General features: G+C 39.4%; 1 protein-coding gene across 3 annotated transcripts in view; it reads left to right on the top strand.

Annotated features, from left to right (window-relative positions):
* Nucleotides 1-21,822, top strand: part of ANKHD1 (ankyrin repeat and KH domain containing 1) — a gene marked incomplete at both ends in the record, with an annotated part of 113,578 nt that overhangs the window by 38,239 nt on the left and 53,517 nt on the right. For 2 of the 3 annotated variants that reach the window (XM_082006250.1, XM_082006249.1), the window contains 8 exons: nt 4,112-4,268; nt 8,340-8,487; nt 9,404-9,551; nt 10,593-10,826; nt 12,363-12,457; nt 15,860-16,097; nt 16,325-16,516; nt 17,977-18,086. In XM_082006250.1, coding sequence (XP_081862376.1) covers nt 4,112-4,268; nt 8,340-8,487; nt 9,404-9,551; nt 10,593-10,826; nt 12,363-12,457; nt 15,860-16,097; nt 16,325-16,516; nt 17,977-18,086 — 1,322 coding nt within the window. The remainder of the gene's footprint in view (nt 1-4,111; nt 4,269-8,339; nt 8,488-9,403; nt 9,552-10,592; nt 10,827-12,362; nt 12,458-15,859; nt 16,098-16,324; nt 16,517-17,976; nt 18,087-21,822) is intronic. The other variant, XM_082006251.1, reaches the window with a different exon arrangement.

Raw genomic sequence — 21,822 nt, 5'->3', positions numbered from 1 at the left:
GTATTTGTTGGATGGGAGGAGACAAGATTTTAGTGCAGCACCTGACCTGCATGTAGATCAGATTGTTGCTGTCCCTATGGGTATGAGGTGTCTTAAACACCTGGAAGAGTGACACAAGAGCAAATGGTTATGAAGTGGACACAAAAACAATTAAATTGGAGATTAAAAGATAAGTGAGCATTACAACAATAAGATTCTGGCATAGTCATCCTAAATCATAGCAAGTAAAAACTGAGCAATTATTTAGATGGTACTGTAAACCTGCAAAAAGGAAATAAATGAATGGGTGTCTGCAGTGGTAATTCTGGTAGTCTGTCTGTCTCTTACTCTGTCCAGCCTAACAAATGTCTTCTGTGGCTGTTGATTAGTTTTGGCATGTGCAATATAAAAAAAAGTATGGAATTAACAGCTGGGGATGGCACCTGGGTTGAGCCGTAGCTGGTGAGGTAAATGAAAGCCATGTTCAGCTTACCCTCTGAAAGTCCTTGGTGTGGTTATAGCACCTTTTTTGGAACAAAGTAGGAAACTGTAGTGAGCTCTAAGTGTGCTTTCACTAGCTGGAAGGCAGAGCCAGGGGCCTGTGGTTGGTAAGTCCTCCAGGAGACCACCAGCAGTAATCCATGAAAACAGATACTCTGGAGCAGGAGCTCTGCAGTGGTTGAAGTTCATTTGGTTTTACAGGACACAGGACCTACATCTATGGTGTGGCTTCTCTTGCTTTCAGAAACCCCATGTATGAATGCTTCAACAAGTAAACTTTAAAAATGGAGAGAATAGTCAAGTGTAGGTTCTGCTTGTCTAGGTAACCTGTCTGATCTGCTACCTTAGTGATTTGAAATGATTGAGATCCAGTTTAGTTTCAGATAGCCAAGCCATTTTGTGTTCTTGGTTGGGTTTTTTTTTGTGTTGTTGACCGTGCTTTTTATATGCCACTTCTTTTGCCAGCAGTAGGGCTCCTTCGTGAGACCCTTCTAAGTGGAGGGAAACTGCTTGTTATGCTCCTTGTAAGCTAAATCTATGCTTTTTAAGCCTTTGCTCAGGGGTCATTTTTCTAAATCCTGTGGATTTCTCTTGAGTAGTTTTCCTCTTTGCTTACCATGGTGTTCAGCTTCGGTTGCAGCAGTCCTAGGTGAGGCCTCAGTATTCAGTTGTGAAGACTTAATTCCCTTTCTTTCCTTAGGCAGTACTTTTATGTACACTACAAGCTAGTGTAAGCCAGGACTGCCACCAGAAATAGCTAGTGTAAACTTCTCTGTAGTTACTCTGTGAGCTGTCCTTGGGAAGCAGATCTATGTAAAAACTGTCACTTTCTCTGGTACTAAATTGATGCCCAGGCATTGTTTCGCAGTGATTATCCCCCACTGTCCGACCTGCTTCAACTGCAGAGCCGACACAACTTATATCCCCTTTTAAACCAACAACAAAGTTGGTTTATGTTAACATGTGAAGTGTGACCTGTGGTGTTTGAGGGCTTGTTGTTTATAGCCTCACTATATTTAACAGCAGTGGCTAAAAGGGTTATGGCCTCAACAGTTTAGAGGTGGAAGAGAGTATGTGGCCAGTAGCCTCTTCAAGTATGTGGAGTCAAGAGTCTGTGGCCTTGTGTTTCCCTTGCTCTGATTACTCTGCAGTGCACTAGACAGTCTTTGAAAAACAGATGGGTGTGGTGTGGACAGATCTAGTTGTAATTTCTCATTTTATTGCGTAGTAGTATATTATAAATTGTTTTTCACAGCCTTTTGACAATGCTGATGTGATCCAGAGGTAGGATGTTGGAGCCAGGGAGGTAGTACACTTGGATCTGACCAAGTATCTTAAGCAGCTCATCTCAACCTTCATAGCCTGTGCTCAGTTTCAGTCGACCAAGTAAACTTCTGCACCCCATCATAGGTGTCTGCCTTGGTGACAGGATAGGGATTCTTCATCATTTCCAGCAACACTGAGTTTGAATACTGTAAGCCAACACCAACACTGCAGCAGTGATGTAGGGTAATGTAACAAGAGTGTGCCTGGTGTATGCTGGCCTAAATTGTTTTCAGGGTGGAGAAATTTGGTAAGTATTGATTATAACATTAATAAGAAACAAATAGGATGCTCTCAAACTGGGGAAATACATTGTCTGAAGACAATGTTAGAAACTTGCAAAGTACAATTTCAGTATTTATTCTGTAATAATTACAAGCTGGGCTGTGGGAGACATGATGTAAATCAATCACAGAATCATAAAGGTTAGAAAGGATCTCTTAAGATCATCGAGTCCATCGGTCAACCCAACATCAGATCCATGCCCACTAAGCCATGTCCCGAAGTGCCACATCTTTTGAACACCTCCAGTGATGGTGACTGTACCACTATCCTGGGAAACACGTTCCAATGTTGGACCATTCTCTCAGTAAAGAAATGTTTCCTAATACCTAATCTAAACCTCCTCTGGTGCAACTTGAGGCCATCTCCTCTTGCCCTGTTGCTAGTTACTTGGGAAAAGAGACCAACACCCACCTCATTACAACCTCCTTTCAGGTAGTGGTAGAGAGAGGTGAGGTCTCCCCTCAACCTCCTCTTTTCCAGACTGAACAACCCCAGCTCCCTCAGCTGCTTCTCGAAAGAGTTGTTCTCCAGACCCTTCACCAACTTCATTGCCCTTCTTTGGACACGCTCCAGCACCTCAATGTCCTTCCTGTAGTGAGGGGCCCAACACTGAACACAGTACTTGAGATGTGGCCTCACCAGTGCTAAGTCTGGGGGCACGATCCCTGCCCTGCTCCTGCTGGCCACACTATTGCCGATACAGGCCAGGATGCTGTTGGCCTTCTTGGCCACCTGGGCACACTGCCGGCTTATGTTCAGCCGGCTGTCAACCAGCACCCCCAGGTCTTTTTCCGCTGGGCAGCTCTGCAGCCACTCTTCCCAAAGCTTGCAGAGATATGCAAATAGCATATCTTCTGAGATGTAAGATGTGTTATTTTCAGAGGTTTATATCTAATTTGACCCTGTTTAACAGCTAAGGAATTGAAAAGTTACTGATTCGTCACTGGTGAACGTAGCTAATCTATAAACTAATAACCATTTGCTTTTTGTAGCATGTGAAATTGATTTTTTTTTTTCTTTTGGAGGGGGGTGTGTACTGTTAATCAGTACATTTTTTTTACACTATTTGCCCATTTGTATATGCAAATATAAGCCCTGCCTATATTGCAGAGGCAACTGCAGTGATGTTTGCATATATAAAAAAGGCTATGCTGAATTATATGGAGTAAAACCTATGTGGAGTAAAACTGCACAGCTGTAAGATAATTTTATCAGCCACATAAATGAGTGGGATAAATACCTTCTTATTGTGCTGTTCTGTATCGGCCTTCAGCTTTAGTCTTGCAAAAAAGAAACTTTTTTTAAAAAGAAGCTGTTAAAAACGTTCCTTGAGTCTAAGCATTTCTACTGTGCAATGTTAGTATAGAGGCGGTATTGATTTGAAGTATACTTAAAATATTTGAAATTTTGTTTCATAATTTTTTTGCCTGTAGCAGTTTAGTGTTTGAGCTGTGAAGTTCAGAATGTTAAATTATTGGGAATTTAAGCTAATAACTTTAAAAAAAGTTTTCCTACTCTTAAAAAAGAAAAGGAATGTTAGGGCTAAGTCCACTTCATTTGGGGTGGGAAAGGGGTAGTAACTTTACATTTTAAATTGGAAGATTGTTCACATTCAGAAAATATTAAACCAAGCTTGTGGAATACTACTGGTTTCCTGAACTTCTGTTTTTGGACTTGACCCCTGGACTTACCCTTATTCCCTTGTTGTTGTTGTTATTGTTGTTGTTGTTGTTATTATTATTATTATTATTATTATTATTATTATTAGGTATGAGTTGGGAAATTGGGACAGGTAATGAGCTGCCTGTTGAAAATTTAGTTTTCTTACTGCCATATTATAGTTAATTAAATGCTCGGGTTTGAGGCAAATGTTAACAGTTACTTTTAAGTATCTGATTTTCTGGCATGTTTGGAAATGATTTTTAACTAATAGTGCATGTGGCTGAAATCTAAAATAGTGTCTTTGCATTTCTTTTGTGTGACTTTCATACTAACCTGACTGATGAACGAACATACACTGAAGGAATTGGTAAATTGTCCACTGCCGATGGTAAAGCCTTCGCAGATCCTGAGGTTCTCCGAAGACTGACGTCCTCTGTCAGCTGTGCACTGGATGAAGCTGCTGCTGCATTGACACGGATGAGAGCAGAGAACAATCACAATGCAGGACAAGTGGACAAGTATGTATTGATTGTTCCCCACCCATAGTTTCCCAGCTATAGAATGTAAGTTTGTATTTGTAATTTCAAATTCAGTTAATTTTATAGTTAGTAGGTGGTGATGTGTCTGCTCTACTACTAGCAGAAACAAAGTTACTGAATTTGAAGGTGTAACTACTGTCCTATCAGGTTATGGGCTTCAAAGTGTAAGAGAAAAGTACAAAACAAGGTTACTTTCTAATCTGTTCTTTCTGTGTAATAGACAGTTGATTTATTTTTCAAAACCAGATTGAATTCTTACCTGTAGAAGAGTTGGTGGTAGTTCTCTAATTACTGCCTCAGCATACTTTGTTGGAAACTAATGAATCTAGTTCATTGTATTAAAAGTTGGAAGAGAATACTAATACTTACAGGGCAGTGATTTGCCCTGGGATCTTGCTCAGGAACTTAGGGGAAAATGAAACTGTATTATCTGATAACTTTTTGTAACTGATAATTAATGAGGATGGCATTTAAATCCCATGATGACAGAACTGAGGATTTGTCCTAGGTTGTCAAAAGCTTTCTTCTGCATTGGTAATTTCAAAGAATCTTTAGGGAATATTTTCTACTCTGACAAGTGATGCAAATAGTTCATAAACTGTTGGGATGGTGTGACTGCATATACTGTTGAACTTCAGATCTAGGATCAAAAATTGAAAGTCTTAAGTTTCCTTTCATATGGATGTCCTCTTGAAATTCAGACTTGGTGTTTGCAAAACAAAGTGCTTACAATAAGGGCAGTAGTCTTAAGTCATTGCCAAAAATGTAAATACAAATATAGAACAAATATTGTTTAATTTCCTAACTGAAGCTAGAGAAATTACTTGTGGTTCAAAACATGGGGAGATGAAAATATGCTGGGCAAGCATGCTTGAACACAAAAAGGAAGCATACAAGATGTGGAAGCAGGCCAGGTGGCCCATGGGGAATACAGAGACAATGTCCAACCATACAGGGATGTGATTAGGAAAGCCAAAACCTACCTGGAGTTGCAGGCAACGGGCATGAAAGGCAACAAGATATACTAGTGTGAGTATATCAGTTGCTAAAGGAAACTGAGGGAAGATGTGGGCCTCAGAATACGGCAGGGGACGTAGTGACGGGGACACAGAAGAGGAAGAGGTAATGAATGCTGCCTTTGCCTTGAGCTTTACTGACGAGGTTTGCTTTCAGGAATCCCCAAGTGCCTGAGATGAGTGGGAAGGTCTGGACCAAGGAGGGCTTGCCCTTGGTTGGTGTCAAGTCAGGCACCATTTAAACAGGTTGGAATAGTCCAGTGGACAAGTTCATGGGGCCTGATAGCATGCATCCATGAGTACTGAAGGAGTTGGCTGATGTCACTGCGAGGCCAGTCTCAATTTATTTGAAAGGTCATAGGGAATGAGGGAGGTTCCTGAGGACTGGAGGAAAGCAAATCTTGAGGACCCCTGTCCTCAAGAAGGGCAAGAAAGAGGATCCAAAGGACTTATAGGCAGGTCAGCCTCCCCTCGGTTCCTGAAAAGGTGATGGAGCAAATCATCCTGGAAGCAGTTTCCTAACATAGTAAGTACAAAATGATGATGGGAAGTAGTCAGCACAGTTTTACAAAGGGGAGGTCAAACCTGACCTGATAGCCTTCTACAGTGAGATGACTGTGTTGATAGATGAGAGCAGTGGATGCTGTTTATATTGACTTTAGGAAGTCTTTCCACACTGTATCCCACAGCATCCTGTGGGACAAGCTGATAAACTACAGACCAGGTATGTGGACAGTGAGGTACCTGTCTGAACTACTAGGCTTAGAGTTGTTAGTAGCATGAAGTCCAGGAGGAAGCAAGTTGCTAGTGATGTACTCCAGGGGATGATATTGGGGCTAGTACCATTTAACGTCCTCATCAATGACTTGCATGATGGTACAGAGTGCATCCTCAGCAAGTTTGGAGGTGATACAAAACTGAAAGGAGTGGTTGACAGACCAGATGGTTATGCTGCTGTTCAGAGGGATCTTGACAAGCTGGAGAAAGGGGCCAGCAGGAATCTCATTAAATTCAGCAAAGGGAAACGCAAAGTCTTGCACCTAGGGAGGAATATCTCTGTGCATTGGTACAGATGGGGAAGGCTGAATGGCTGGAAATAACTTCAGAGAAAAAGACCTGAGATTCGTGGTGGACAACAAGTGCAAGGGTCAACAGCATCCTGTGCTTCGTTTGCAAGAACATGCCAGTGTCATTCTTGTCACTTTGAGATATTTCCAAGACATTTTGTAAAAGGGAATGTGAGCAGAGGCAAACTGGGAGACCTCTTGAGGTGTTGGAGTCAAGTATAACCAGCTACGAGTTGTGTTTTTATAGCCTTTTTCCCAGAGCGTATTTGGTTTCAGAGCAGTTTTGTATCGTATGAGGTGGCTTAAAGCCATCTTCTGAGAATGATGGATCTGTTTCAGGATTTGTCTTGCAGGTTATGATGTTAGGTGCCTCCCATTTCTAAAAGTTAGACTATATGTGTCCAAAAGTGCATGATTCCCCACCCTCTCCTCCCAGCTGAACACAGGAACCTGAGCTGTAAATGCCCGGTTACATGTGGGTACATGTGGTAACAGCAGGGCTGTTTGGCTGACTGCTTGTGCCATGAGCACACAGCTATCCCTTACTGCCTCCCAGGGGAAGGTGGCAGGTTTGATAGTGTCCTGCAGACTTTTAGTAGGATACCATTACTTCAGTATATGGACTGGACTATGTAGCCAAATAATAAATTTACCAAAATATCAGTTATTTTGCTTAAAATACTTTGTGATTATGATGCAAATGTAAGTGATCAGATACTGGATGTTCTCTTCAGGTCAGATCTCAGCTTTTACCTAGGTGCTGCTAGCACAGTTTATTTCATATTTGGGGTGTGTGACAAATGAGTTCCTTTTAAAATAGGGACTTAGCATAGTTTAACCATTACAGTCTTTGAACAATTGAAAATTAAAACTTGTATGCTTTCCTGAGGCACCTTTGTGATCAAACAGATATTTTCTTCACTGTGAGTGAATTTTTTGAATGAACTTCTGTCTTTTACAGAAGAAAAGTAGAAGTTTGAGGTTTTTAATGAATCTGAGTGTATTAGTTTTTGTCTTAAATAAACAAGCTTCCATATCTTGCAAATAAAATACACTGTCAGGAATGCATCACATACAGTCCACTACTGTTTATAACAGAAGTCTCTTCCTTCCTTCCCCCTTCCACCAGATCGTTAACTGTGGTTTGGTTCCCAGTGCCTGAGGGACCATGATTCCCTGCATATATTTTCTAAATAAAATTATATCATCAGTTGGAGAAGTGTAACTGAGTTGGTACTGAGCATGACTTGTTCTTGTTTACACTTGCGTTTAGCAGGTGCTTTAACAGTTGTCTTTGCTGTTAGACTTCTTTTTTTTTTCCCCACAGAAAAAGATTTAAAGGACAAGTGACTTGGTTTGAAATAAATTGAAGCCCTGCTCACCTTTTTCAAGATTTGTTTAGAGTACTTCCCTAGGTCTCAGGAGAAATAGCTATGTGCAGTTCAATTGGCCTATTTAATACATCTGAAAACCTCTGTAATATGCTTTTAACAGTGCATGAAAGGAAACATAGTAAACTTCTGTGAGGTTCCTCTCCTTTCTTCCTTTAAGATGTCATTAGGTAAGGTAAGGATTTTTCTTTGGAATGTCTGCTTAAATTAAGAAACTGATGTGTTCAATTAAAAGAAAAAAGCTTTGGGCTAGTGCAGAGAAGGAAATAGGCCCAGTACAGGAGACGCAACAGTCAGAAATTTGTCTTGTTGCAGTATGCAGTATTCAGACCACCACAGTGGTCTCTGTGGTACTAGGCTGTTAGCTAGCTGTCTTTACCTCTGTTTCGTCTATGGAAATAATGTGTGTGTGTGTATATACTTCTTCATAAAAAAAATCCGTAAGGTGTATTTTCTAGTAAGGCTTTAGTACTAATGCCATGTGTCTTTAAGTAAAGATTTCTTCTTTGCATAGGAAAGCTACCCATCTAACACATATTTGTTTTGACCTTATTCTGTGGTAACTGATTTTTACAGTCGCAGTTTGGCAGAAGCATGCTCAGATGGGGATGTAAATGCTGTCCGGAAACTGTTGGATGAAGGAAGAAGCGTAAATGAACATACTGAAGAAGGAGAAAGTCTCCTTTGCTTGGCCTGTTCAGCAGGATATTATGAATTGGCACAAGTGAGTAACAAATATAATCACAACAAAACCTTTGTGAAACATTGTCTAAGGGGCTTCTTTGATAGGTAAACATTTTAGCTTTTCTGATTATAATTTTTTTTATAATCTAAACAGAATATTAGTTAATACAGCTTATTGTGGGCTTCTGGTATCATTTGTATTTTTAATGGAAAATGCCATCATATATGCTTTTAGGTTTAAGGGATTTGTCTGAGGAATGTATCTTCTGTTTCATGATCTATTTACTTTTCTGGCATTGTTCTAGATGCAGTCAAGCTGTTCTGCCAAGCAGACACTGCAAGAGGATCTAAAATAGCAGAAAAATCAAACACTACAAGTGGTTACCTTCAAAAAATTCATGTCTCAGTCACTCAGTCCTTTTTTTAATCACATCTGTAGGAACAGTGCATTAATTTGTGTTAATTTTTTGCTTTTACTCTTGTGTATCTAAGGGCAGAATTTGTTCTTCTTTGAAGATGTTTAGGTGATAGTTCTCAGAAAGTGGCCATCTTCATGTTGTGGTGCCAGGTGAGAGTACAGGGAGAAACCTGTTTACCTGTAAGCTTGACCCGATGTGTGCTGTGGTCATTAAATGCAAGTTTACAGTTTCTTTGCTGTTGTTCTGGTTAGTGAGTTGCCCTGTGACTTTTGAAAATGTCAGTATTGCACTGTAACGTAATGTTGATTTTAGCAGATATGAACAAATGTAGAAAAACAACATTTCCTGAAGCAGAGCACAGAGCAGGCAGTAATTCTAAATGGTCCTGGGGAGTGCCATTGTGCTTCACCATTGGTGGTTATTACTGCAAGGGCATGTCATGGTTGGCTGGAGAATCATTCTCACAAGCCCTAAAAAGAACTAAAAGCAAAATGTTGGTGTTACAATTTATTCATTAAAGTGAACTTTTTTCTCTAGGTGCTACTAGCAATGCATGCAAATGTTGAAGATCGAGGGAATAAAGGAGACATAACTCCCTTAATGGCAGCTGCCAGCGGTGGCTATGTAGATATTGTTAAACTTCTCCTTGTTCATTGTGCAGATGTCAACGCACAGTCTTCAACAGGTAACTGGGAAGTAGGAACACGAAGAATTAATACAACTGGCACATAAGATGTGCAGCTGTTTGAACATTTGTATTTTAGTCTGATAGTTTCATTCACAAGAAACCACGACAGGAACTATTAAGAATAGGCCAGATACATAGCGGATGTGTTTAGAGTCTTATCTGGCCATAATTAAAGATTGGTTTCCATTACAGTTTATATTAAAAACAGTGTCCCTGTGAAAACCACTGTGGTGTCAGATGGCCAGAAAAATACATGAAGTTTAGGGTTTTTTTCTCATCTGTATAATCCAGAATTACCCAGTAAGACCATGGGACACATCTATTTCAGTCTATTCTTTTTTATCAAAGAGGAAGTCCTATTCTTTGAGCATTGAATGTTGTCTACATTGCTGATGCTTGGCCACAGCTTAACTAACCTTGCTAAGAGTATTAACCTGCAGCTGGATTCTGCTAATATTAAGTTAGAATTTAAACTTTGCTAAAATGTTAAAGTTGGATGTCTGAACTATGAAATGTTCTCTTTATCTTGATGTTTAGCCATATTAAGCAGAACTTACCTTAAAATTGATTGTAGCATTTAAAACATGAGCCATATGTGGTTGTCTGTCACTTACAGTACCAGAGTTTTAGATTATAAATTTATTTTCATCCAGCCAGTAAAAGTTTTTCAAGGGATTACAGGATACAGTCTTAGGTAAAAAAACCCAACACCACACCCTCCCCAATCTACAGTGAGCATGAAAATTACTCATTGATCTTTTTGTGTGTATATTTGATCTCTCTGTGTGCTGAAGTAGGAAACATAATAATAAAAGAAAAAAATCCTGATTTGTAATATTGGCTTAGTATTAAATTATAGTTGTGTTGGGATTTTGTACCCAGCCTGAAATTATTGGCTGGAGTAACATTGCTGTGAGGTAAAAGGCTGCTGCTGGCAATGTACTTGGTTTTGTTCAGAGCTGTTAAAACTAATTTCCTTTCCTGTACTAGGAGTGGGTGATGGAAACGGCTTTCATGTAAACTTCTTCTTCTCTGCAGGGAACACAGCTCTCACTTATGCTTGTGCTGGGGGCTTTGTTGACATAGTGAAGGTGCTATTGAAAGCTGGTGCTAATATAGAAGACCACAATGAGAATGGACATACCCCCTTAATGGAAGCAGCCAGTGCAGGTCATGTTGAGGTTGCAAGAGTATTGCTGGAATATGGTGCAGGAATCAACACTCACTCCAACGAGTTCAAAGAAAGTGCACTTACACTTGCATGCTATAAAGGTATTGTCTCTTGCCTTGTTTTGTATTTTTGTTAAACTTTATTTGCTAAGATTTATCTAACTAAAGCTTCCAGCTGTACTTTGAATATTTTCTTAAGAGTTTTGGAGTACTGGATTTTAGTTTTAAACTCGATGTCAGGAGGTGCTCATCCATGCTGTAGTGGTATTAGGCCTGTCTGCTTGTCCAGTTGTGGTGGACATGTGTTTGACATGTTGCAGATGAAAACTTGACTGGCTGCATCCAAACTTGTGCTTTGACACACCACCACTCTCCTCTTCCCCCACTACGGCATTCCCTATTTCATTCAGATTCCCCTCACCAACTATCTGCAAGTTCTGAAAACTTCTCTGTTGTTAGGAAAATGTGAAATTAGAATAGATGTTCCTGGAATACCTGATGGGGTGAAAATGCTAGTATTATTAGGGGATACTTTTCCTTTGGTGTAATTTTGGAGGATGTGTATGAGTTGTGTTATGAACTTCTATGGACTTTTGACTTAATTTCTTTTGCTATTTAAAGTTTCTATATAAAGTAAATACATGCAATGGTAATCCAGTGTGCTTCCAAGTCTGTTTTTTCTTTCAAAAACCTCCATAAAATTTCCAACAATTGCTTTTCTCCTAATAGAAGCTTTAAGGATGTGGATTATTGTCATAGTAACTTAAGATTTTGCCTCTGTGGTTAGAATTAGAGGATATATACTATGTATAACCCATCTGAAAACGTGCATCTGGATTTGTCATGGACTTCCTGCAGCATGTAGTAGTTCCTTACAGAGAAATTTCAGTAATAGTACTCCTGGATATGTTGGAGGGGCTTGAGTGATGTAATGTAAGATCTTCATTGACTAGCGATTTCCTGTATTATCTTTGGCAAGTTCGTTGAGCTACCTTCTTTTCCTATCAGTTTATGTAAAGCTAAGTCTTGTCTTGGAGGAGGATGCTCTTTGAGAGGATAAAATGTATAACTTGTAAGGGACAAATTCTAAAATGACAGAAGCCATAATAGAGTTGAAAGCAAGTATTGGTAAAGTTCAGTAGAAGCTTTTAAAAATAGTGTCGGTTAACATAATATGACATAGTGTGTTTATTCTAGTTCTCAGAATTACATCTGTGAATGCTATGATTAAAAAGCTTATAGTTAAGTTCAGATCAAAATATAATCCCCCCCAGTTGTATGCTGCCATGGAACACTTAAATGATATGTCACTATACAGTTCAATACGGAATAAGCACAGTCTTTTATAGCTTGAAGTCACAAGAAAAGTTTCCTGTTGGCTAAATTTGAATTTGAAAGGTCTGTTTTCATCTCATAGTTGGGCAGTATCTTTGGGAAAAACTGTCTGAAGTCTGGCTGTCTGTTTTGCATTGGTATTTTTTAAGAGTACTTTAAAAAGAGCAGGTTTGCAAATTGTAACTAATAAAAATTGTAATAGCGAACTATGAAAATCTAAATTATTTAATTACGTGTATTGTCTGTACTACTAAAAGTTTATGATATTAAATGCTTATTTATTTTGATCTGTTTCATTTGAAGGCCATTTAGATATGGTTCGTTTTTTGCTTGAAGCTGGAGCTGATCAAGAACATAAAACAGATGAGATGCACACGGCACTAATGGAGGCCTGCATGGTAAATAACCTTTATTTGTACTGTTCCCTTTTCAATGAGAGAGGAATAAAAGAGATCATAAAATAAAGTGAATCTTTGTTAACAAGCTGTTTTGGGTCTGCAAGTGAGTGTTTGAGTTTTTATTTAGTTACCTCAGTCTAATTGGTCATAGGGAAAAATTACTCTAGTTTGGGGGGGGAGGGGGTGATGTGTTGTTTTAAATGCTCCCTATGTGAAGCGTAGGGGTAACTAATCTGCAGTGCAGTAAAGTAGTAGGTTGAGACCAAGTCACTGTTTCTTTTGTAGTGTGAGAGTTAGTTTTCCACCTTTGTCTTTATAAATAAGCTCTCTCAGATCTGGAAGGCTCATACCATGATGAAGTGCATTTTGCTGGATGACTAATGCATTACACTTGTCCTTTCCCCACTGCAGGAAGTGTTTTGAATGTAGAGATGGTTTGTGCTCTCCTAGGTTTCTGTATAATGGTGCTGTGAGATTTTTCCTCTGAAAATGATAGGTCAAAAGTAGTTTAGTTCTTAGTTCTTGGGCAACTCATAAAATTTCAAAGCAGCCATTGAAGAAAAACTTCCCTTTCCAAGAGCCTCATTAAAAAGTGTGCTATTGTGTCAAAGCATATCTGCAACCAATTTTGTCCAGACTTAGGTGACCTTTTATCTATTCTTCAAGCTGGGGTCCTTTGAAGAAAGAACAGGGACCTTGTTTTCATAGGAAGCACAGCAGATGGAGGAAGAATTAATTTGCTCCTAGTAGCCTATAATGCTTAGAGGATAGGCTGCAATGTTCTTCCAGTCTTCTGAGAGCTGCAGGATCAAGTGTTCTTTTAGTGCAGTTGTGAGGTGATGATGCAGGTGACCAAGGTCAGGTTTTGATGTCTCAAGCGGTGTTGAAGTCTCCCGATAGTGATATGGTAATAGTATCCTTGAATAGTCTTCCATGTATGAGAGCCTAGTGCCAGTAGGGAACTCAGAAGGATGCAGTTGCAGTGGGTGTATGCTGTCACCTAAAGATTGCAGCATGACTGCTACCTAAATGTTTTAATCAGCCCACTGTTCTGTTTAGGTGTTTTGTGTGTGGTGTGGTTTTTTTTTTCTTTCATGGTAATACACTCTGAGCACTGAGTTGAGTTGGAGGCTCTGAAGTGTCTCACTTGGGGAAGATAAAGTTGTGTGGGTTGCATGCACGTTTTTAGCTCTTGAGTGTTCCAGACTAGCTTGCATTACAGGATGTGTATTGACCTTTAAAAGCAACAGAGAGGAAATTGATTCTTTGAAGTCCCAACTCCAAGTGGACTGATGGAGTTTGTTCCTTGTTATCTTTTGTCTGCACCCTTGCGGAAGGGAACCATTCCACCAAATTATTGTGACTTTTCCCAGTCTTCACTGTTTTCCAACTAATGAATGCTGTGAATAGAGGAAGCTTGAGATGTCTGGTCTCTGATCACCAATTATATTGTAAGCACTTCTGAGTTTTATCATGTTTTGGTCAAGATGGAGTGCCACACCTAGGATGATGCCTTTAGTTAGATGAGGTGGTTGTTGGCTTTTAGCCAGCTTCTCTGAGAACAGCAGCCTTTCTTTAATTTACAGACTTGATTGCTGTCAGTCTCAGGTTACTTACTACCTGCTTCATGGTCAACTTAAGATAAATGTTGATAGGAGTTGCATGTTTGATATCCCTCTTGCCCCCTTTTCTATAGCTCTGTGTTAGCTGAGTTACTGTCTGACAGTTCCAGTGAAATCATAAAGCGGAACTGGTAGTTCACTTGAGGTTGCTGTTCTTAATACATAAGAAGTTCTTTAATTTTGGAAATTAGTGGCATTCTTAGCTTTATAACTTTATAAATCACCCCTAGGTATCAGTGCCCTAGCCTGGACAGCTCTGGCTTGAACTTTGGGCAGAGAAGTCTTCTCACTGCATGCTTTTTTTTTTTTTTTTAATAAACCTGCCCAACTTTCTTTAGGTATTTAGATTTCCTTCCAAGGACACAACGTAAAAACACCTGCTATTTGCTACTGAAATTGGCCCTTTTTATGTTTTCCTCAGGAAGAAGTATTCTTTAGTTCTCTAGCAAAATATGCCAGCATGCTCTGGGGCTAGTTGAAAGAATTAATCCACCTTAACTGTCAAATCCCAGGAGAACCACTGTGTCAGATCACAGGGCTCTAAATTATCAAAGCTGGCTGACAGTTTACTCCTCCTGGAAGAAACCCATATTTGTTTGGATGGCAAATGGAGTGACCAAGGTGATGCACCTGTACACCTGCAGTATGCAAGGCAGCAAGTGGTTTTCTCTCCACTGAGAGATACAAAGAGCATGCTTTGATTCAAGTCTTTTACTTGGAGTTCTCTTTCCATCCTTAAGTGACCTTGTTAATCATGTCCGCTGAAGAAAGGTCTAGTATGAAATGTCCTCTGATTAGACCCTCAGATCTTCTGTATCTCACTGAGCACTCTTTGCATGACTTGAACCTTTCCCCTTCATTAGGTGTATTTTGTAATCTGTTTCAGTTTTCCAAGATCTCTTGTCCAAATTGTTCCACAAGTTTGGGTCCCAGTTTCCTAAGTTATGTGAGAGGGAGAAACCATGTGAGTCCTTCCTTCCTAATGCTAAAACTCCTTTACATTTTCCCCTTATCAGAGGTGTTGTGGCTCTCTACAAACTACACCTTAGTTGAAACCTGGATCTTTGGTACTTGGTCTATTTCAAGTAATTTTGAGGAGTAGTAATAGTTTCTTCAGAAGCTGACAGGTGCATTTATATGCTTTCATTGGTAAGGGCTCAAACAGGCTACTCTGGCAATCCTCATTCTCTTCCTTCTATGGCAAAAATTGCTTCACTCCAAGGCACTTTCCAGTCTCCTTTAAGATATATTCGAGTCTTCCCTTCTCCTGTTACCTACCTTATTGTAACCCACCTCAGTTCTCTGCAGGTATCTTTCTCAGGATCTAGAAACTGCCAGTTGGAGCTTTTTTGTCTGTAGAGCCATGAATCAACTACAAAGAAAAAGAAAATCTTTTTTCTGATGCTTGATTTGGGATTTAATCATGGAGTGGGTTTATTACTTATGGCACTTGTTTGCTATCTCTATTACTTTTGTATCATGTGTATTTTGCTGGATATTTAAGAAAGTCTTATCCCATAACTCTTTCCCTACTCCCCCAAGAAAAGAAAAAAAAAAAAAAACCCAACATATATTTATCTCTGTTTTTGCTCATGCATTTAAACCTAACTTAAGTGTAGGTGGAAACATAAACGTCAGTTTAATCCAAGTATTGCGATAACTATGTCATAAATTGAACCATCGTAAATAAAAAACCTCTGTCTTTTTACGATCATTTTCAGACCTAGTATTATAGTGTAACTACAGCATCCTGATTTTTGTGTTTACCCCTGTTTTGTAGGATGGACATGTGGAAGTGGCACGCTTGCTTTTAGACAGTGGTGCTCAAGTGAATATGCCTGCAGATTCATTTGAATCTCCACTCACTCTGGCTGCTTGCGGTGGGCACGTGGAGTTAGCGGCTCTTCTGATTGAAAGGGGAGCTAATCTGGAGGAAGTTAATGATGAAGGTTATACTCCTCTAATGGAAGCTGCCCGGGAAGGCCATGAAGAGATGGTAGCCTTGCTACTGGCACAAGGTGAGATCACTGTTGTTCTGTGTTTGAGTGTTTGTTATGAAGAATGCAGTGTTGACTGTTTCCCATTAGCTATTCTGTGCAAATTCCTCTGATGTAGCATGTGGCTGTCACTGCTCATTGCAGTAACTACAGAGCAAAGCTAGAACACCCAAACTGTGTAGGTGATGAGCGTTCACCTTCCTCCCCTGTGTCTGGTCAGTTAAAATAACAGCTATTTTGTTTCCTAGGGGCAAATATAAATGCACAGACAGAAGAAACGCAGGAAACAGCTCTTACTCTGGCATGTTGTGGAGGGTTTTCTGAAGTAGCTGACTTCCTTATTAAGGCAGGAGCTGATATAGAACTTGGTTGCTCAACACCTTTGATGGAAGCTGCTCAAGAGGGTCATCTTGAATTGGTGAAATACCTGCTGGCAGCAGGTATGTGTACGGCGCAAATGATCTATCCCACAGATACTATAGACTCGGTGTTCAATATGATATAGAAGACACCTGGGCTTGATAGTGGCAGTGTTGTAACAAGAAACTGTATTTTCAGATACCTTATCAAGAAGAAAAACAGCATATGTTACACCTTAATATTGTTTGATAGTGTTAACAGAGGAAAGTAGCTCATGGAGCACTGGATTCTGTTGTATATCTAAAAGACATCAATGTTTATTAGGAACATTTTTTCCAGCTGACTGCATTTAGGAAAAAATGTTAATACAGATAAGGCTTGTTTTTATAATGCTACTCCTGCTTTGACTAAGCCTGATGATCTGCAGTCAGTCTCCCTGAATAACCAGTACTTTAGGAATTGTGCCCTGGGGAATAGTGTGCAAGGCAGGTTCTAGAATGTGCTGAATTTCTGTGATGAATGAGTTTTACTACTACATTATACAGTAGCAAAAATTAAATCTTGCTGGAGTTGTGGGGGGAAGTGATGACACTTCAATGTTCATCTGTGAGTCTAAAGTTGGTGGAGACTAAGGTGTAGTAATACTGCTTAAAATAATAAATGAAAAGGAGCTGCATTTTGGAAATCTTCCTTGTTATGGATGGTGATGTAATTCTGTGGTCTTTTCTAAGAATAAGCATAAAATTGTCTGGATTTGTAATTCTAGAAAGTAATGTTCCCTGCTCATGAAGGGACAGTAACAACTGTGTCTCTGTGAAGTGATACCAGCATGTGACACCCATCACCAGCTCACTTGGAATGCTGCTTGCACTTCACTTTTGATAATGTAGAAAGTTAATTGAGGAGCCTTGTTTTGGCATCCAGGAGTCTCTAAATATATCTCACACTTTGAAAATAAGAAAATGGCTAATCACATTGGCTTTTTTTTTTTAAGAATAATGCATTACTCGGCAAGAATTGTGGATGGTTTTCATGCAGCTGCCATATATGAAACTAGTCAAATTATTTCAACAGAATGGTTTTGAAGCAAATGACTTCAAAGAGCAGGAAAGAAACAAAATTTGTAGAATTGTATGGTCTTGGAGCAGTAATACTAATTCAATAATATGCATTTTGTCTGGTTTTCCTTGGCATGCAGCTCCCTGTCAAATGGATAGTCTAGACAACTGTCTGGATTCACTTTTATTTGTTGTAACAACTGAAATCTTCATTGCTGTAAAGGGAACATAGGAATAAGTGAGCATATAGGTTTAAGTGCTTAGATTGCCAGTCATGCTTTTTCCAAGTCTTGGCTTATCTCGTCTCCTGAGAGTATTTTTACTGCGAGCGCGATTTTTACCATGAGAGCAATGCCCTTGGGCTGTAGAAGCTGTTAGTCAGTAGGATGTAGCTGTTGTCACAGATAGTGACTTGATTTTTGTGATACTAAATACTTGATAAGGAGATGTCCAATAAGAAAAAACTAATGTTGTGCTTCTAGGAGCTAATGTTCATGCCACCACAGCGACAGGAGATACAGCTTTGACCTATGCCTGTGAAAATGGACATACTGATGTTGCAGATGTGTTGCTTCAAGCTGGTGCTGACTTGGTAAGACTGCTGCTGCATGTTGTGGGGAAAATACTTTGGTTTCAAACTGTGTGCCAAAGCTTATATGCTTCTAGAGCAGGAAGATGATTTTAGCAATTGAGATGCATATATGGGTGTGAAAAGAGGCGTGAAAGAAACTTTTTTAAAAGCCTGCTTATTCTGTTTGGTGTAAAAAATAAAAATTCTTACTGGGTAATCTTTTGTCTGTTACGTGAAAAGTTTCAGCTATAGCTTACACTGGTGACGGTTCATTATCTTCATTTCAGTATAATCCATAAGTTTAATTATTTAGCAAGATATTTTTCTGCGTTGCCTTTATTCATTGTGCTACTTTATTATTCCCAAACTCCTGTGGATTAGAGTTTACCTGCTGCACTGCTCTGAATTTAAAATGTTTAAGTCCTCGGAGATACTTCTCTATTTTAGTGTTAGTTTCTGAATACTGTGAGTCTCTTAACTTTTTAAAACTACAACACAAAAACCCCTAAACTAAACAATGTCTTTTAAATGACCAGCATAATATGACCAGAACTCTTGTCTTTCTTGTAACTCTTGGTTTTAGCATATTGCTTTCACAGTGTTTATTTTCTATAATGCATTTAATCATAACTAAGTTGTTTACATAATTGTCTTGACTTTTTTCAGATTATGTAGTGGGAGACCTAAAACTGCCTCTTCATCAGCTACAGGGATATAATGTTTGCTCAGCTTTTAAGCAGTGAAAAGCAATTAATGTGTTAGTCTTCTGAAGGAGTTTGAGCCTTATGTCTAATAAGGCATAAGCAGGGAAGGTGTTGTTTTGGTTGCCTTTTTGTTGGTTTTTTTTTTTCTCCCACTGTTCTCCTTTTTCCACACTCTGGTTGTGTGGGGTTTTTTTGGTTTGGGGAGAGAGTTGGGGTTTTGGTTGGATATTTTGGGGTTTTTTGTTCCTTTTAAATCATAAGAATGCCAGAAAAGATTATCATTGAACCTGATAAATCAACATCCTAATGAATTTACTTAAATTTCAGTCTTAAATAAAGTATTTTATTTTTAAAGTTCATATTTACAAATATAAATAAATTAATGCTGTAGTTGTGGATTAATAATACTTCCAGTTGTCTTTATAAATATACTTTTTTTCAGGCCTTATTAATTCTTCTGCAGCAAAGCATATGCGCTCCTACCAGGGAGAAAGGTCATGTTTGTGGCTTTTTGCTCAATTTGCTCAATTCAGTGTTGGGTACTGAGCATCAGCTGGTTTAGTAGAGGCAGGATAGGTTTTTGGGGTTTTATTACGTATTTAAAAAAGAAAAATAGTTAAGTACTTGGTTATAAAAAGATACAATCCGTATCACAGTGAAGAGCTAAGTCTTAAAGAAAAAATATAAATTGCTGTACGTAAACTTTTAAAAACGTGCAAGGATTGCTGCTTAGATATCACTTCAAATTATTAGAATTGTGTAATTTTTATTTTTTTCTTCTCATTGCTAAGGTGAGCAGTACTTGTGGCCTTTAGCATCTAGTTCTGATCAGTATTGCTGAGAAAAATCTCGTGCCTTTCTAAAATTTTACTGCATGAAATTATACTGCATAAAATTGTACTGCCAATCAAAATGGGGTGCTGTCAAGAAAAATATAGTAAGGAAGCAAAGGAAAATCGCACATGAAGGGGAGACCTGCCATATAAATCTACCAGTTTTGAATTCTGATTGTAGATAAATGGGAAAATGCCTGAAAAACTGCAGTGATACTTACAGCAGGTTTGGAGCAGTTTCCTTTCAAACCTCTGTGTTGCTTTCTTAGAAGTTGTAAGCTGTTTTGAATAAATTTGTTATCTTTGTAGTTGTTCTGAGGAAGGTTTCTGAAGCGTGTTTCCTTACTGCTGGAGTATGGAAAAGCTTCTTTGTCAGTACCATGGGAGATTATTCTTCTAGATTTCAATTTCCATTAGTAATTTAAATGAGGTTAGATGATTTCACCAAGTTGTCCCAGGAAGTCTGTGGTGGAATTGACAACAAAGACCAGATTTGTACAAAAGGTGGAGTAGGGAATTGAATGCAGATCTGGACTTAAGCCTTCTGGTTGGTCTGTCTTAATTTGTCAGCTCAATTTTGCTCTCCTTCTGGTGTTCAGACACAGAAAATGAAAGTACATCTCCAGTTGTTTTTCTTTCTTCCCTTGCTCATCTTGCAACTTCAGTCTTTCTCGGGATTACTTTCACTGATGTTTCGTTGTTTTCCAGAAGCCTTCTTTATACCTGAGGTTTATATTACAGTCACTGAGGAGCTGGTCGTACAATGTCTTACCCTGTTGCGGAGCGATCTTTTTTGAGGAAAATACTAGTTATGCATTAGCCCTGTTTTATTTTACTGTTTGAGGGCTGTTCAGTGACTGCAATGGCAAATGGCACCCACTGAATGCATCCATGCTGTGCAGCACTGGGCCTGGCAGGCCACCAACCCTGGGGCTGTGCCACTGTGTCTGTAAGAATGTTGGTGGTTACGTTGCAGCCCACCAGAGTGGTGTTTTCGTAATGCAATACTGGGGGCACCATTGGACACCCCTGGGTTGTGGGATGAGGTCTTGAACAGATTCTTGAAAGTGTGAGGTCTCTGAGATAAGTGGGGACTAACCTGATGTCACATTTTCCATGCTGCCTGTTGGGAGCAGTCTGTGGTGATGACCTGCCCTGTCATTCTTGACAGGGCCAGCACTGTGCCAGGGAGGTTGTAAAGGAATAAGCAGTGTCAATGACCAGTGATCCCATGCCTAGCTTCTCCTGGCCCCGTTTTATTTACCTGTAGAGATGTATCCACAGATGAATTTTGCTCTTGTTACTTTATTGTTTTGTGAGCTACCTGCGTGTTCTGTTTTCTTCCAGACCTGAAGGCAAGGAGCATCGTTTTTCAGGATTTTTCTCTGATTCTAGATTGAGGAAAAAGTTGATCTTTCTTCCCCAAATGCTCTTGAGTTAAAGGAACAATAAACCCTGGTTGTCAAGATATGTTGCAATGAGTTCTCCCATTTCTTCCCAATTCAGACCATTTATTCCATGATTTGGAAAGCATATAATCTACTTTAAGACCTCAAGTCTTTGTTGGCTTCTCAGGTCTCTCTTCAATTGCCAGGAGATCAGGACTGAGTGGGATTTGAGGTGCAGAGTTTGAGACTGCAGATGTGAAGAAGAGCTTCTTTCATGCTGGGTTAGCCAGGTTGGCAGAGGGCAGGAGAGGTTTCTGTCAGAGTTTCCTGTATTGTCCTCATTGAAAAATGAAGTCTTCCAACTTTGCTGATGTTACCCAACTCACTTACCTGGTTCCTGTGTGTTGTTCATGTCCAGTTGAGGTTTTCTCAATCTCAAAGTAGAACCTTGAGCTAGAGTTTGAGCATGTTTTATGATGAGGGTCGTGAGACACTGCAACAGGTTTCCCAGAGGAGTTGTGGATACCCCATCCTTGGAAAAGTGCAAGGTCAGGTTGGATGGGGCTTTCAGCAACCTGGTCTAGTGGAATATGTCCCTGCTCATGGCAGGAGTATGAACTAGATGGTCTTTGAAGGTTCTATCCAACCCAAACTATTCTATGATCATTATATAAGTGATTCTAGTCCCCAATAGAGTTTTGTCTGAACTGGGAGCGATTATTACCACCACATTGCAGCACAAAAAGGCCGTCGTTCTTGCAAGTAGAAAAAGGGAAATCTTGCTTTTCAGGGACTGATCCTCTAGCCTAGATATCAAATACATAATTCAGTT

Source organism: Phaethon aethereus, assembly GCF_964289735.1.
Source record: "Phaethon aethereus genome assembly, chromosome: 14".
Taxonomy (NCBI): domain Eukaryota; kingdom Metazoa; phylum Chordata; class Aves; order Phaethontiformes; family Phaethontidae; genus Phaethon; species Phaethon aethereus.
This window is presented reverse-complemented; position numbering and strand designations above follow the sequence as displayed.